Source organism: Musca autumnalis, unplaced genomic scaffold (assembly GCF_047663935.1).
Source record: "Musca autumnalis isolate F117 unplaced genomic scaffold, ASM4766393v1 scaffold_2, whole genome shotgun sequence".
In the NCBI taxonomy this organism is placed as follows: Eukaryota; Metazoa; Arthropoda; class Insecta; order Diptera; family Muscidae; genus Musca; species Musca autumnalis.
In genome coordinates this window covers 12,955,531-12,971,405 of record NW_027411755.1, presented here as the reverse complement: position 1 = coordinate 12,971,405, position 15,875 = coordinate 12,955,531, and the positions used below count along the sequence as shown (strand labels likewise).

Below are 15,875 nucleotides of genomic sequence, written 5' to 3'. Positions count from 1 at the left end.
CATTTGGTAATTTCAGTTTGGACTCAATCTTTATCCTCTATCCTCTTTTCTCACTTTTTGGAACGTTTTTATAATTATAGGTCTCCCACCACATTCGTAAATATTTTGATTGCAAAAGAGTTTAGTGGGGGTGGTGATAACGAAAGAACAACAAAGTGAATTGGAGGAATTTTTATTTGATGACATCTTTCAATGGGAGATACTATCTGACACATACTATCTGACTCGCAATAAAATAGTGTGCGTTTTGTTGTATGTGTATTTTGTGTGCGGTGGATGCATAATCATTCATGCTAATCAAACGAAATTAATTCAAACTGACCTGAGGTGATTTTGTTAGTATCAATAGTGGAGCGTGGAGCAGAGGAAGAGTCATTGACATATTGACATGGAATATTTATTTGTGAATAATTAAGCCGAGCATTTGAAAGACAATATTAAAACAAATTAATAAGTTATTAACTACATTTTGGGTGAAAGCTGAACAACAGCATCATTTAAATAGAAGAAAGGGAATCTACAAGTGATTATCAAATAAATATTACGTTATGTTTACGTTGTGAATCTTTTTTGCATTTGTCTCCCCTTCAAAAAATGCTACTGCGGTGGGGACAGACAACTGACTGTTGAATATTAGCTTTAATGTCCACACGACGTTAATTTACCAAAAAATAAAACAATCAGTTTGGATTTGACTGTCTGTATGTGTGCTATTCAGCTGCTGTCTTTTGGTGTTTTACGTTTTCGCTGTTGCTTCTTGTGGCCTTCATCATTTTACTTTAATCGGTCGTTAGTCAGCCAGTCGAACGTTAACAAAACAACATAATATACGGGTTTTGCTGGTGGTGTCAAACAAAAGTGAAATTTATACATATTTATTTGTGGATAACAAATAAACAGACTGCAAGAAATGCTCCCGAAATACCAATTCCACCAAATTTTTAAAAAATGTTAACAAATTGATCAAATTTTCGCGAATATTTAATTGAAAGAAAAACAACCAAAAAACAAGTGCTACCATAAAAAGAAGGCTAAAACAAGTTAACGAAAGAAAAGCCAAAAAGAAATATCAACACAAAGTCATCGACATGGAATGCAGCATGCAGGAAATTGCGATGACTGGTAGTGGTGATGATGATAATAAAGCAAAAAAGGCAAAAATTTCATCTGATGATGATGAAAGTCTGGATGATTACGGCGCCTCCCTGTGGTGGTCCATCCCAGAGCCAGTCCTCATAAATATCTTATGTTTATTGGAACCTCAAGATATACTCAATGCCTCTGTTACATGTCGTCGTTGGTATGAAGTGGCCAATGATAATATTCTGTGGAAACACAAATTTCAACAACATTTTCGCACAGATCCCTCCATACCATTGAAACCAGGTAAGTCCAAGATTTGTATATGTATATCAAAGAGCCCTATGAAGAATATTTTCTTATCTTACAGGTGCTGCCTCGTGGAAAGATGAATATGCCCGCCTAACATCACGCATACCATTTGTCCAGGCGGAACGTTTAAATGGCCATACCCATCAAGTTCTTCATGTTAGCTTTTCCCATAATGGAGAAATGTTTGCAACCTGTTCCAAGGATGGTTATGTTATTGTAAGTATTACCTTGTTGTTGTTGTAGCAGCGTAAAAACCTACATAGAACCGTAGGTTTGATGCTGGGTTGGCAGCCGCTGGCCGAAACACTATGGTTTCGGGTCAATCCGGTACGAAAGAACCCGCTGCCGTGGCATTGTACCTTGTTGTTGTTGAGTGTGTATGTGTGTTGGATATCTTCACAACATTCCATTATCAACAATTGCTAATCTAATTAATATTTTTGTTTGTCTTTTGTTTTTGTTGTTTTACAAAAGAAAAACATTCAAGAAATGCATTCCCAACAGTTCAAGCACTCTTGCATTTAATGTTGGCCTATTGAATGGGGTTGCGATAATGAACGTTCTAAGGGAACGTTTTTGAGATAATATAGAAGTGCACAAGCCAAATCTAAGAAACGCCATCAACAAAATGTTATCACCATAACAAAGGCAATTCAAGCATTATGGGACCCTACGTTATGATAGGAACACAAGACAAAACGTTGGTTCCATAAGCGGAACATAGATTAGATTGCCAAATCGATTGATGTTTTACACTGCTAGTCCAATCTGGAATACCATGATGTGAGATATCATCTCCCTGTTAATCTTCCTCACGAAGAAGCTGCCTCTTTCTCTGTGAATCATCATGTGGTTAGTGTTCACGTAATTTTCTGGTACAAGGGGACGAACGGACTTCAATTGTGGTATTCCTTAGGACAAGGACACAGAGCAGACTATCATCAAGTCATGTTTGCAACGTTATATATGTGGACGCAAGTTGTACGTGGTATTCAGGAATAAGACGCACCGAAAAGTGAAACAGGGAGTTTTCCAAGGTTAAGTGATATCTTCACAACTGTTTAACTTCTAATTTTCCTGTATTCCATCCTGACGACATTGATATCATTACATATGCGGAATAAGTGTACGATCTAGGCGTCGGATAACTTTAATAATGTAATTTGTGAAAGGCTAAACTCCTATCGAGAAGTATTCCTTCGTCTATAGAAGGCCTATAGAAGTCTTCCATCGTCGATGAAAGCCCTAACGAGATCTTCTGTCATCCATAGAAGGCCTCAATAGGTTCCTTATCGTCCTTGGGAGTCCTTTAGAAGTCGTTTTTGTCCATAAAAGATCTCCAGAAGTCATACTGCGTCTATAGAAGACCTCAAGAGGTCTTCTGTCATCCACTGAACACCTCAAGAGTTTTTTTGTCGTCCATAGAAGATCTCAAGAGGTCTTCTGCCATTAATAGAAAACCCCAAGAGGTCTTCTATCGTCACTAGAAGATCTCAAGAGGTCTTTTTTCGTCTATAGAACCCCTCCAAAGATCTTCTGTCGTCTATAGAAGGCTTAGAAATTCTTCTGTCATTAATAGGAGACCCCAAGAGGTCTTCTGTTGTCCATTGAAGACCTTCTGTTGTCCATAGAAGGCTCTTCTGTTGTCTTCCGTTGTCTATAAAAACCTCAAGTGGTCTTCTGTCGTCTATAAGAGGCTTTAAAATGTCTTCAGTCATTAATAGAAGACCTCAAAAGACCTCTATAGAAGGCTTAGAAAGGTCTTCTGTCATTAATAGGAGACCCCAAGAGGTCTTCTGTTGTCCATTCAAGACCTCAAGAGGTCTTCTGTTGTCCATAGAAGGCTCTTCTGTTGTCTTCCGTTGTCTATAAAAACCTCAAGTGGTCTTCTGTCGTCTATAAGAGGCTTTAAAATGTCTTCAGTCATTAATAGAAGACCTCAAAAGACCTCTATAGAAGGCTTAGAAAGGTCTTCTGTCATTAATATGAGACGCCAAGAGGTCTTCTGTTGTCCATAGAAGGCTCTTCTGTTGTCTTCCGTTGTCTATAAAAGACCTCAAGTGGTCTTCTGTCGTCTATAAGAGGCTTTAAAATGTCTTCTGTCATTAATTGAAGACCTCAAAAGACCTCTATAGAAGGCTTAGAAAGGTCTTCTGTCATTAATAGGAGACTCCAAGAGGTCTTCTGTTGTCCATTGAAGACCTCAAGAGGTAGTCTGTTGTCCATAGAAGGCTCTTCTGTTGTCTTCCGTTGTCTATAAAAGACCTCAAGTGGTCTTCTGTCGTCTATAAGAGGCTTTAAAATGTCTTCTGTCATTAATAGAAGACCTCAAAAAGTCTTCTGTCATCAACAGAAGACCACGATCCCTAAGATTTTGGGAGTCGCATTCGGCAGTAGGTTTTCGTTTTTTCTGCGAAAAGCTGAGATGTATGAACAAGGTCCCCAAGTCAGTAGCCTGCAACACTTGGGGCACTTGGAGAGCAGATCAAGAATCCTTATTGACCACATATAACCGACCTATCGCGTGGCAAGCTACGCGTCGCCAGTGTGTTCCCTGAATATAAGTGCAACGCGAAAAACATTCAAACCTGTGAGAGCGCTGCCCTGAGAACTGCAACAGAGTGTCTTCTCAAGTCATCAGTGGACCATCTGCACGAGGTGTGAGGATTTTTCAAGTACGGCAACACAGTGACAAGCTGTCGTCGCACTACTTGCTCTAGTGTTACCGTGCGAGTCATTCTATTCACCATATGGTGTTAGGACACCCCCTCACCCAGGCATGTCAGGAGAGATCTTCATGATCTTGAGAGAAAGAGGTCCAACGTTACAAGAGAGAACCCCTGATCAGCAAGGCTACCAAGAAGGTCTGAAAAAACATTCTCGTGAGAAACCTCAATTCTCTGAAACTTTGAAAGCCTAGCCATAATAGGTTCTCTTTGATAGCCAAAATATGAAACCTCTTAAATTAATTTTCCGGACCCATCGGTGGTCTCTCCGGTTACATATTGAGACATTCAAAAAGAACAAACAGGAGGACGAGCACGTCTGGAGTTATGAATAATCTCAGTGGCAAAAATACCGATACCATACCTTGGAACCGATAAGGATTTAATCTTTTTCACCAAGAACCACAGTGAGGGTACTTTTATTGATAGAAGACCCATTCACGAGGTCCTCAGATGAAATCTACTTTTAAGAGACCTTCCATAGGTAGAAGACCCATAAATAGAAAAATTCTTCTATAGATAGAATTCTCATTCAGGGGGTTTTCTATAGATGGAATAACCTTTCAAGCCTTACTATAGATGGAACCCCCTACAAAGGGTCTAATAAAGACAAAAAAAAAAAACCTTTTCAAGATGTTCTCTATAGACAGTTTCTCATTAAAATCTAAAATAACCCAAAACACCACGTTGGGCGCCACATCTTAACAACCTATCAACGAACCTAGCAATTCGCTCTTCTTACCTTTTACATTGCATAGCCATACTAAAATTGAAGATTTCTAAAATTTCCTCATTTTTTTCAGATTTGGAACTCAAGCCATCCCTGCACCGAACGCTATGCCCACAACATGAAACATTTTAGTTGGAGATATACCCAATACTCACAATTTAATCAAAGCGATACCTTGCTTTTGGTCTCAGGAGTACATTTTGGGGCACCGCACAGTACATCGGGTGAAATAGTGGTCTTTACAGTGGGCGAAAACGGTAAGAAGATGAGTTTGATATTTACCTGAAATTTTACGAATTTTGTTTTCTCTCGCACAGGTTCCCACATGCGCTGTCGTGTACGCAACCGTCCCTATGACATTTTTGGTACATGGTTTAGTGATCAGTATTTAATATCCGGTGATTTGCATTGGTTGGCCCACTTGGTTAGCACTTCGGTACTGTGGTTAAATAAGGCCAATCAGGAAGTGGATTCCGAACATGTTCCCGTTATGAATCAATTGTATAAATTTTACAATCGTAATGCTAGCTCCGTAAGGGCCATTATGATCGCCAAATGTCCATGGTTGGATGAAACAAATGATCCATTGGCAGAACAGAGCCCAGAAAAAGAAGAGGTGAGTTTAGAAAAAAACGAACCAAAGTTTTTTCAAATGTGTATCTTTTTTTTCAGACTGATGATGTTGATATGGCCCAATGTCCATCATCGTCATCATCTGACACAGTAGGCAATCCCTTATCCCACTTGGCCTCGGTGCGTCATTCTGTTGATCCCTTCGACAATGATGATTTGGACGATTCTATGCCCTCCACCTCAACACGTCGTCGCCGTACCCACACCACCGATGATATTTCAATTTATTTTGCCGATGAATATCGTCGCCTTTTTAATGGCGAGGCTGATGCCATAGCCGACTCTAGTGATGAAGAAAAGGTGCCAGAGGAAATTGTTGAGGAGCATGATGATATGGAAAATTCAATGCCAAAATATTTAATTTTCTCAACGGGAACAAAAACCTATACACCACATCAAATTGGTATTAAACGTATACGCCACGTTACCTTTCCCAAGAAACTGGATCTTGGTCCATCACTTAAGGAGAGGGTGGCTGCTAAAAAGGAAAAGGTTTGTTAAAACAGTAGACCATCCAAAAATAATTTTTTTTTCAATTATCTTCGTTTCTTATTCCAGAATCAAGTGCGTGAACCTGATCCTGATTGGAACAACTACGATTCGGTTGCTGATAGATTTGACAAAGTCGATAAAGTGATTGATGTACATGGTCATATTATTGGTATGGCATTAAGTCCGGATCACAGGTTGGTCATTTGCAGCCTCCTTCTGCTTCAACTAAATAAAAAAATTAATTTCTTTGTTGCACTCTTCTTCCAGATACCTTTATGTAAATACCCGCCCCTGGCCGGAAAATTATGTCATATCAAATCCATTGGAACCCCCACCCATAGCCCAAGAAATTGATGTACATGTTATTGATCTCATGACCCTCAAACGTGTTGGTAATATGCTGCGAGCCCATAAAGCCTATACGCCCAGCAATGAATGTTTCTTTATATTTTTGGATGTGTGCGATGATTATGTGGCAAGGTGAGATATATATTTGAAATTGTTTAATATTGTTCTAAATAGGAGATATTTCTGGACTTTTATACGGAAATCAATTAGAAGATATTTTTCTAAGAACACTTTTTGGGTTTCTTTAAGAAGACTTTTTGGCTCCTTTAAGAATCTTCTTTGAAGACTTGAAATGAAATAAATTGATCAAGCTCGAGGTCATTTCGAACAATTGTATGGAAGCATCCTTTCTTTCAGAAAGGGTCTATAGAAGCACCCTTTCTTTCAGAAGGGGTATGTAGAAGCACCCTTTCTTTCAGAAGGGGTATGTAGAAGCACCCTTTCTTTCAGAAGGGGTATTTAGAAGCACCCTTTTTTTCAGAAGGGGTATGTAGAAGCACCCTTTCTTTCAGAAAGGGTATGTAGAAGCACCTGTTCTTTCAGAAGGGGTATGTAGAAGCACCCTTTCTTTCAGAAGGGGTATGTAGAAGCACCCTTTCTTTCAGAAGGGGTATGTAGAAGGACCTGTTCTTTCAGAAGGGGTATGTAGAAGCACCCTTTCTTTCTGAAGGGGTATGTAGAAGCACCCTTTCTTTCAGAAGGGGTATGTAGAAGCACCCTTTCTTTCAGAAGGGGTATGTAGAAGCACCCTTTCTTTCAGAAGGGGTATGTAGAAGCACCCTTTCTTTCAGAAGGGGTATGTAGAAGCACCCTTTCTTTCAGAAGGGGTATGTAGAAGCACCCTTTCTTTCAGAAGGGGTATGTAGAAGCACCCTTTCTTTCAGAAGGGGTATGTAGAAGCACCCTTTCTTTCAGAAGGGGTATGTAGAAGCACCCTTTCTTTCAGAAGGGGTATGTAGAAGCACCCTTTCTTTCAGAAAGTGTCGAAAGAAGCACCCTTTCTTTCAGAAAGTGTCGAAAGAAGCACCCTTTCTTTCAGAAAGTGTCCAAAGAAGCACCCTTTCTTTCAGAAAGTGTCCAAAGAAGCACCCTTTCTTTCAGAAAGTGTCCAAAGAAGCACCCTTTCTTTCGGAAAGTGTCCAAAGAAGCACCCTTTCTTTCAGAAAGTGTCGAAAGAAGCACCCTTTCTTTCAGAAAGTGTCCAAAGAAGCACCCTTTCTTTCAGAAAGTGTCCAAAGAAGCACCCTTTCTTTCAGAAAGTGTCCAAAGAAGCACCCTTTCTTTCGGAAAGTGTCCAAAGAAGCACCCTTTCTTTCAGAAAGTGTCGAAAGAAGCACCCTTTCTTTCAGAAAGTGTCCAAAGAAGCACCCTTTCTTTCAGAAAGTGTCCAAAGAAGCACCCTTTCTTTCAGAAAGTGTCCAAAGAAGCACCCTTTCTTTCGGAAAGTGTCCAAAGAAGCCCCCTTTCTTTCAGAAAGTGTCCAAAGAAGCACCCTTTCTTTCAGCAAGTGTCCAAAGAAGCACCCTTTCTTTCAGAAAGTGTCCAAAGAAGCACCCTTTCTTTCAGAAAGTGTCCAAAGAAGCACCCTTTCTTCCAGAAAGTGTCCAAAGAAGCACCCTTTCTTTCAGAAAGTTTCCAAAAAAGCACCCTTTCTATCAGAAAGTGTCCAAAGAAGCTCCCTTTCTTTCAGAAAGTGTCCAAAGAAGCACCCTTTCTTTCAAAAAGTGTCCAAAGAAGCACCCTTTCTTTCAGAAAGTGTCCAAAGAAGCACCCTTTCTTTCAGAAAGTGTCCAAAGAAGCACCCTTTCTTTCAGAAAGTGTCCAAAGAAGCACCATTTCTTTCAGAAAGTGTTCAAAGAAGCACCCTTTTTTTCACAAAGTGTCCAAAGAAGCACCCTTTCTATCAGAAAGTGTCCAAAGAAGCACCCTTTCTTTCAAAAAGTGTCCAAAGAAGCACCCTCTCAGAAAGTGTCAAAAGAACCAACCTTTCTTTCAGAAAGTGTCCAAAGAAGCACCCTTTCTTTCAGAAAGTGTCCAAAGAAGCACCCTTTCTTTCAGAAAGTGTCCAAAGAAGCACCCTTTCTTTCAGAAAGTGTCCAAAGAAGCACCCTTTCTTTCAGAAAGTGTCCAAAGAAGCACCCTTTCTTCCAGAAAGTGTCCAAAGAAGCACCCTTTCTTTCAGAAAGTGTCCAAAGAAGCACCCTTTCTTTCAGAAAGTGTCCAAAGAAGCACCCTTTCTTTCAGAAAGTGTCCAAAGAAGCACCCTTTCTTTCAGAAAGAGTCCAAAGAAGTACCCTTTCTTTCAGAAAGTGTCCAAAGAAGCACCCTTTCTTTCAGAAAGTGTCCAAAGAAGCACCCTTTCTTTCAGAAAGTGTCCAAAGAAGCACCCTTTCTTTCAGAAAGTGTCCAAAGAAGCACCCTTTCTTTCAGAAAGTGTCCAAAGAAGCACCCTTTCTTTCAGAAAGTGTCCAAAGAAGCACCCTTTCTTTCAGAAAGTGTCCAAAGAAGCACCCTTTCTTTCAGAAAGTGTCCAAAGAAGCACCTCTTTCTTTCAGAAAGTGTCCAAAGAAGCACCCTTTCTTTCAGAATGTGCCCAAAGAAGTCCCCTTTCTTTCAGAAAGTGTCCAAAGAAGCACCCTTTCTTTCAGAAAGTGTCCAAAGAAGCACCCCTTCTTTAAGAAAGTGTCCAAAGAAGCACCCTTTCTTTCAGAAAGTGTCCAAAGAAGCACCCTTTCTTTCAGAAAGTGTCCAAAGAAGCACCCTTTCTTCCAGAAAGTGTCCAAAGAAGCACCCTTTCTTTCAGAAAGTGTCCAAAGAAGCACCCTTTCTTTCAGAAAGTGTCCAAAGAAGCACCCTTTCTTTCAGAAAGTGTCCAAAGAAGCACCCTTTCTTTCAGAAAGAGTCCAAAGAAGTACCCTTTCTTTCAGAAAGTGTCCAAAGAAGCACCCTTTCTTTCAGAAAGTGTCCAAAGAAGCACCCTTTCTTTCAGAAAGTGTCCAAAGAAGCACCCTTTCTTTCAGAAAGTGTCCAAAGAAGCACCCTTTCTTTCAGAAAGTGTCCAAAGAAGCACCCTTTCTTTCAGAAAGTGTCCAAAGAAGCACCCTTTCTTTCAGAAAGTGTCCAAAGAAGCACCCTTTCTTTCAGAAAGTGTCCAAAGAAGCACCTCTTTCTTTCAGAAAGTGTCCAAAGAAGCACCCTTTCTTTCAGAATGTGCCCAAAGAAGTCCCCTTTCTTTCAGAAAGTGTCCAAAGAAGCACCCTTTCTTTCAGAAAGTGTCCAAAGAAGCACCCCTTCTTTAAGAAAGTGTCCAAAGAAGCACCCTTTCTTTCAGAAAGTGTCCAAAGAAGCACCCTTTCTTTCAGAAAGTGTCCAAAGAGCACCCTTTCTTTCAGAAAGTGTCCAAAGAAGCACCCTTTCTTTCAGAAAGTGTCCAAAGAAGCACCCTTTCTTTCAGAAAGTGTCCAAAGAAGCACCCTTTCTTTCAGAAAGTGTCCAAAGAAGCACCCTTTCTTTCAGAAAGTGTCCAAAGAAGTCCCCTTTCTTTCAGAAAGTGTCCAAAGAAGCACCCTTTCTTTCAGAAAGTGTCCAAAGAGAAGCACCCTTTATTTCAGAAAGTGTCCAAAGAAGCACCTCTTCTTTCAGAAAGTGTTCAAAGAAGCACCCTTTCTTTCAGAAAGTGTCCAAAGAAGCACCCTTTCTTTCAGAAAGTGTCCAAAGAAGCACCCTTTCTTTCAGAAAGTGTCCAAAGAAGCACCCTTTCTTTCAGAAAGTGTCCAAAGAAGCACCCTTTCTTTCAGAAAGAGTCCAAAGAAGTACCCTTTCTTTCAGAAAGTGTCCAAAGAAGCACCCTTTCTTTCAGAAAGTGTCCAAAGAAGCACCCTTTCTTTCAGAAAGTGTCCAAAGAAGCACCCTTTCTTTCAGAAAGTGTCCAAAGAAGCACCCTTTCTTTCAGAAAGTGTCCAAAGAAGCACCCTTTCTTTCAGAAAGTGTCCAAAGAAGCACCCTTTCTTTCAGAAAGTGTCCAAAGAAGCACCCTTTCTTTCAGAAAGTGTCCAAAGAAGCACCTCTTTCTTTCAGAAAGTGTCCAAAGAAGCACCCTTTCTTTCAGAATGTGCCCAAAGAAGTCCCCTTTCTTTCAGAAAGTGTCCAAAGAAGCACCCTTTCTTTCAGAAAGTGTCCAAAGAAGCACCCCTTCTTTAAGAAAGTGTCCAAAGAAGCACCCTTTCTTTCAGAAAGTGTCCAAAGAAGCACCCTTTCTTTCAGAAAGTGTCCAAAGAAGCACCCTTTCTTTCAGAAAGTGTCCAAAGAAGCACCCTTTCTTTCAGAAAGTGTCCAAAGAAGCACCCTTTCTTTCAGAAAGTGTCCAAAGAAGCACCCTTTCTTTCAGAAAGTGTCCAAAGAAGCACCCTTTCTTTCAGAAAGTGTCCAAAGAAGCACCCTTTCTTTCAGAAAGTGTCCAAAGAAGTCCCCTTTCTTTCAGAAAGTGTCCAAAGAAGCACCCTTTCTTTCAGAAAGTGTCCAAAGAAGCACCCTTTCTTTCAGAAAGTGTCCAAAGAGAAGCACCCTTTATTTCAGAAAGTGTCGAAAGAAGCACCCTTTATTTCAGAAAGTGTCGAAAGAAGCACCCTTTCTTTCAGAAAGTGTCCAAAGAAGCACCTCTTCTTTCAGAAAGTGTTCAAAGAAGCACCCTTTCTTTCAGAAAGTGTCCAAAGAAGCACCTCTTCTTTCAGAAAGTGTTCAAAGAAGCACCCTTTCTTTCAGAAAGTGTCCAAAGAAGTCCCCTTTCTTTCAGAAAGTGTCCAAAGAAGCACCCTTTCTTTCAGAAAGTGTCCAAAGAAGCACCCTTTCTTTCAGAAAGTGTCCAAAGAAGCACCCATTCTTTCAGAAAGGGTCCAAAGAAGCATTCTTTCTTTCAGAAATTGTCCAAAGAAGCACCCATTCTTTCAGAAAGGGCCCAAAGAAGCACCCTTTCTTTCAGAAAGTGTCCAAAGAAGCACCCTTTCTTTCAGAAAGTGTCCAAAGAAGCACTATTTCTTTCAGAAAATGTGCAAATAAGCACCCTTTCTTTCAGAAAGTGTCCAAAGAAGCACCCTTTCTTTCAGAAAGTGTCCAAAGAAGCACCCTTTCTTTCAGAAAGAGTCCAAAGAAGTACCCTTTCTTTCAGAAAGTGTCCAAAGAAGCACCCTTTCTTTCAGAAAGTGTCCAAAGAAGCACCCTTTCTTTCAGAAAGTGTCCAAAGAAGCACCCTTTCTTTCAGAAAGTGTCCAAAGAAGCACCCTTTCTTTCAGAAAGTGTCCAAAGAAGCACCCTTTCTTTCAGAAAGTGTCCAAAGAAGCACCCCTTCTTTAAGAAAGTGTCCAAAGAAGCACCCTTTCTTTCAGAAAGTGTCCAAAGAAGCACCCTTTCTTTCAGAAAGTGTCCAAAGAAGCACCCTTTCTTTCAGAAAGTGTCCAAAGAAGCACCCTTTCTTTCAGAAAGTGTCCAAAGAAGCACCCTTTCTTTCAGAAAGTGTCCAAAGAAGCACCCTTTCTTTCAGAAAGTGTCCAAAGAAGCACCCTTTCTTTCAGAAAGTGTCCAAAGAAGTCCCCTTTCTTTCAGAAAGTGTCCAAAGAAGCACCCTTTCTTTCAGAAAGTGTCCAAAGAGAAGCACCCTTTATTTCAGAAAGTGTCCAAAGAAGCACCTCTTCTTTCAGAAAGTGTTCAAAGAAGCACCCTTTCTTTCAGAAAGTGTCCAAAGAAGCACCCTTTCTTTCAGAAAGTGTCCAAAGAAGCACCCTTTCTTTCAGAAAGTGTCCAAAGAAGCACCCTTTCTTTCAGAAAGTGTCCAAAGAAGCACCCTTTCTTTCAGAAAGTGTCCAAAGAAGCACCCTTTCTTTCAGAAAGAGTCCAAAGAAGTACCCTTTCTTTCAGAAAGTGTCCAAAGAAGCACCCTTTCTTTCAGAAAGTGTCCAAAGAAGCACCCTTTCTTTCAGAAAGTGTCCAAAGAAGCACCCTTTCTTTCAGAAAGTGTCCAAAGAAGCACCCTTTCTTTCAGAAAGTGTCCAAAGAAGCACCCTTTCTTTCAGAAAGTGTCCAAAGAAGCACCCTTTCTTTCAGAAAGTGTCCAAAGAAGCACCTCTTTCTTTCAGAAAGTGTCCAAAGAAGCACCCTTTCTTTCAGAATGTGCCCAAAGAAGTCCCCTTTCTTTCAGAAAGTGTCCAAAGAAGCACCCTTTCTTTCAGAAAGTGTCCAAAGAAGCACCCCTTCTTTAAGAAAGTGTCCAAAGAAGCACCCTTTCTTTCAGAAAGTGTCCAAAGAAGCACCCTTTCTTTCAGAAAGTGTCCAAAGAAGCACCCTTTCTTTCAGAAAGTGTCCAAAGAAGCACCCTTTCTTTCAGAAAGTGTCCAAAGAAGCACCCTTTCTTTCAGAAAGTGTCCATAGAAGCACCCTTTCTTTCAGAAAGTGTCCAAAGAAGCACCCTTTCTTTCAGAAAGTGTCCAAAGAAGCACCCTTTCTTTCAGAAAGTGTCCAAAGAAGTCCCCTTTCTTTCAGAAAGTGTCCAAAGAAGCACCCTTTCTTTCAGAAAGTGTCCAAAGAAGCACCCTTTCTTTCAGAAAGTGTCCAAAGAGAAGCACCCTTTATTTCAGAAAGTGTCGAAAGAAGCACCCTTTATTTCAGAAAGTGTCGAAAGAAGCACCCTTTCTTTCAGAAAGTGTCCAAAGAAGCACCTCTTCTTTCAGAAAGTGTTCAAAGAAGCACCCTTTCTTTCAGAAAGTGTCCAAAGAAGCACCCTTTCTTTCAGAAAGTGTCCAAAGAAGCACCCCTTCTTTAAGAAAGTGTCCAAAGAAGCACCCTTTCTTTCAGAAAGTGTCCAAAGAAGCACCCTTTCTTTCAGAAAGTGTCCAAAGAAGCACCCTTTCTTTCAGAAAGTGTCCAAAGAAGCACCCTTTCTTTCAGAAAGTGTCGAAAGAAGCACCCTTTCTATCAGAAAGTGTCCAAAGAAGCACCCTTTCTTTCAGAAAGTGTCCAAAGAAGCACCCATTCTTTCAGAAAGGGTCCAAAGAAGCATTCTTTCTTTCAGAAATTGTCTAAAGAAGCACCCATTCTTTCAGAAAGGGCCCAAAGAAGCACCCTTTCTTTCAGAAAGTGTCCAAAGAAGCACCCTTTCTTTCAGAAAGTGTCCAAAGAAGCACTATTTCTTTCAGAAAATGTGCAAATAAGCACCCTTTCTTTCAGAAAGTGTCCAAAGAAGCACCCTTTCTTTCAGAAAGTGTCCAAAGAAGCACCCTTTCTTTCAGAAAGTGTCCAAATAAGCACCCTTTCTTTCAGAAAGTGTCCAAAGAAGCACCCTTTTCTTTCAGAAAGTGTCCAAAGAACACCCTTTCTTTCAAAAAGTGTCCAAAGAAGCGCCCTTTCTTTCAGAAAGTTTCCAAAGAAGCACCCTTTCTTTCAGAAAGTGTCCAAAGAAGCACCCTTTCTTTCAGAAAGTGTCCAAAGAAGCACCCTTTCTTTCAGAAAGTGTCCAAAAAAGCACCCTTTCTATCAGAAAGTGTCCAAAGAAGCACCCTTTCTTTCAGAAAGTGTCCAAAGAAGCACCCTTTCTTTCAAAAAGTGTCCAAAGAAGCACCCTTTCTTTCAAAAAGTGTCCAAAGAAGCACCCTCTCAGAAAGTGTCCAAAGAAGCACCCTTTCTTTCAGAAAGTGTCCAAAGAAGCACCCTTTCTTTCAAAAAGTGTCCAAAGAAGCACCCATTCTTTCAGAAAGTGTCCCAAGAAGCACCCTTTCTTTCAGAAAGTGTCCAAAGAAGCACCCTTTCTTTCAGAAAGTGTCCAAAGAAGCACCCTTTCTTTCAGAAAGTGTCCCAAGAAGCACCCTTTCTTTCAGAAAGTGTCCAAAGAAGCACCCTTTCTTTCAGAAAGTGTCCAAAGAAGCACCATTTCTTTCAAAAAGTGTCCAAAGAAGCACCCTTTCTTTCAAAAAGTGTCCAAAGAAGCACCCATTCTTTCAGAAAGTTTCCAAAGAAGCTCCCCTTCCTTCAGAAAGTGTCCAAAGAAGCACCCTTTCTTTCAGAAAGTGTCCAAAGGAGCTCCCCTTCCTTCAGAATGTGTGCAAAGAAGCACCCTTTCTTTCAGAAAGTGTCCAAAGAAGCACCCTTTCTTTCAAAAAGTGTCCAAAGAAGCACCCTTTCTTTCAGAAAGTGTCCAAAGAAGCACCCTTTCTTTCAGAAAGTGTCCACAGAAGCACCCTTTCTTTCAGAAAGTGTCCAAAGGAGCTCCCCTTCCTTCAGAATGTGTCCAAAAAAACACCCTTTCCTTCCAAAGAAGCACCCTTTCTTTCAGAAAGTGGCCAAAGAAGCACCCTTTCTTTCAGAAAGTGTCCAAAGAAGCACCCTTTCGTTTAGAAAGAGTCTATAAAACAGCTTTTTCTTCTTTTAATTCCAGTGGCGCCGAAGATATGCATGCATATCTGTGGGATCGTTATTATGGAATCTCATTGGCCAAATATAAACACACCGATGTGGTAAATAGTGTGGCCTTTAATCCAAAAGACTCTCAAATGTTGGTCACAACCAGTGATGACTATTCAATTAAGGTGAGTAGGACTTTCACCCCTCCCTCCTACACAATTTTAAAAATAATTTTGTTCTCTGATAAAAATTTCAGATATGGCGTTCACGTGCGGCAGCTAAAAAACTCAATATCGATATGTCGGATAATAATGAAGCTTTCGATTTAAAACTCAACACAAATATGACATAGATATAGTAAAGAGAAACAAATAATGCAATAATGTTTACAAATAATAAGATATTTAAAAACCAACAACATTTCTTAAAGCTGAAGATGGCTAACAGAGAAAGCAACTGGGAGAGAAAACGTATCAGCGGCAGCAGTATCATCCGAAAGAATTAGCTGACTTAAATTGTACAAAAGCATCTGTAGTTTTAAATTTTTGAAAAGCTATCATCAGAATAGGACAAACTAGAAATGAAGTCTTTGGTATGGTTTACCAATTTACGGACTAAATTTAAATGGACTAAAATTACTCCATTGGAACTACCTAACTTTTAAGATTGGCATATCTACTTCTTATTTGTAACTCTTAGGTATAACAAAGCAATATGGGAACATTTATTTTTTTACAAAAATTCCCTTATGTCATGTTCACACGAGCGTTTCAATTACGTTGTTCGCCTGTCGAACGACGTACACGAATTAACCCGTTTCCACGACACCATTCGTAATTAACAGAAACATAAACAACATTTCCTTCATTTTTGTTTCCTTGATTTCACGAAAATTTGAACCGAAAACACATAAAATATGCATTAAATGAATAGGAAAAGCAATAGACTTTCCTTCAAATGTATCTTCTATATTTAACTACAAACATATCACTCATTTTTCCATAAATTCTGAATAATTTTGTATTTTCAATATATTTTTATATGTTTCTATTTTCAAAATTAAAGAGAGAGAGAGAGAGAGAGACATGTCAAAATAATGTTTGTGTATACAGACTTTCAGTTATTTGTTTCCTTTTTGTTTCAGATTTTTTACGCGATTTTGAACTAAT

The 15,875-nt window shown here is 39.9% G+C and overlaps 1 protein-coding gene across 1 annotated transcript; it reads left to right on the top strand.

Moving 5' to 3' along the window:
- Positions 1 to 92: 92 nt before the first annotated feature.
- Fbw5 (F-box and WD repeat domain containing 5) lies at positions 93 to 15,803 on the top strand. The gene is made up of 10 exons (XM_073967021.1): positions 93 to 252; positions 350 to 1,386; positions 1,451 to 1,608; positions 4,922 to 5,105; positions 5,166 to 5,464; positions 5,521 to 5,973; positions 6,040 to 6,167; positions 6,241 to 6,453; positions 14,741 to 14,891; positions 14,963 to 15,803. Exons 2-10 carry the CDS (start codon positions 1,089 to 1,091, stop codon positions 15,056 to 15,058), a joined length of 1,980 nt encoding a protein of 659 aa, XP_073823122.1. The 5' UTR covers positions 93 to 252; positions 350 to 1,088; the 3' UTR covers positions 15,059 to 15,803.
- Positions 15,804 to 15,875: the final 72 nt, after the last annotated feature.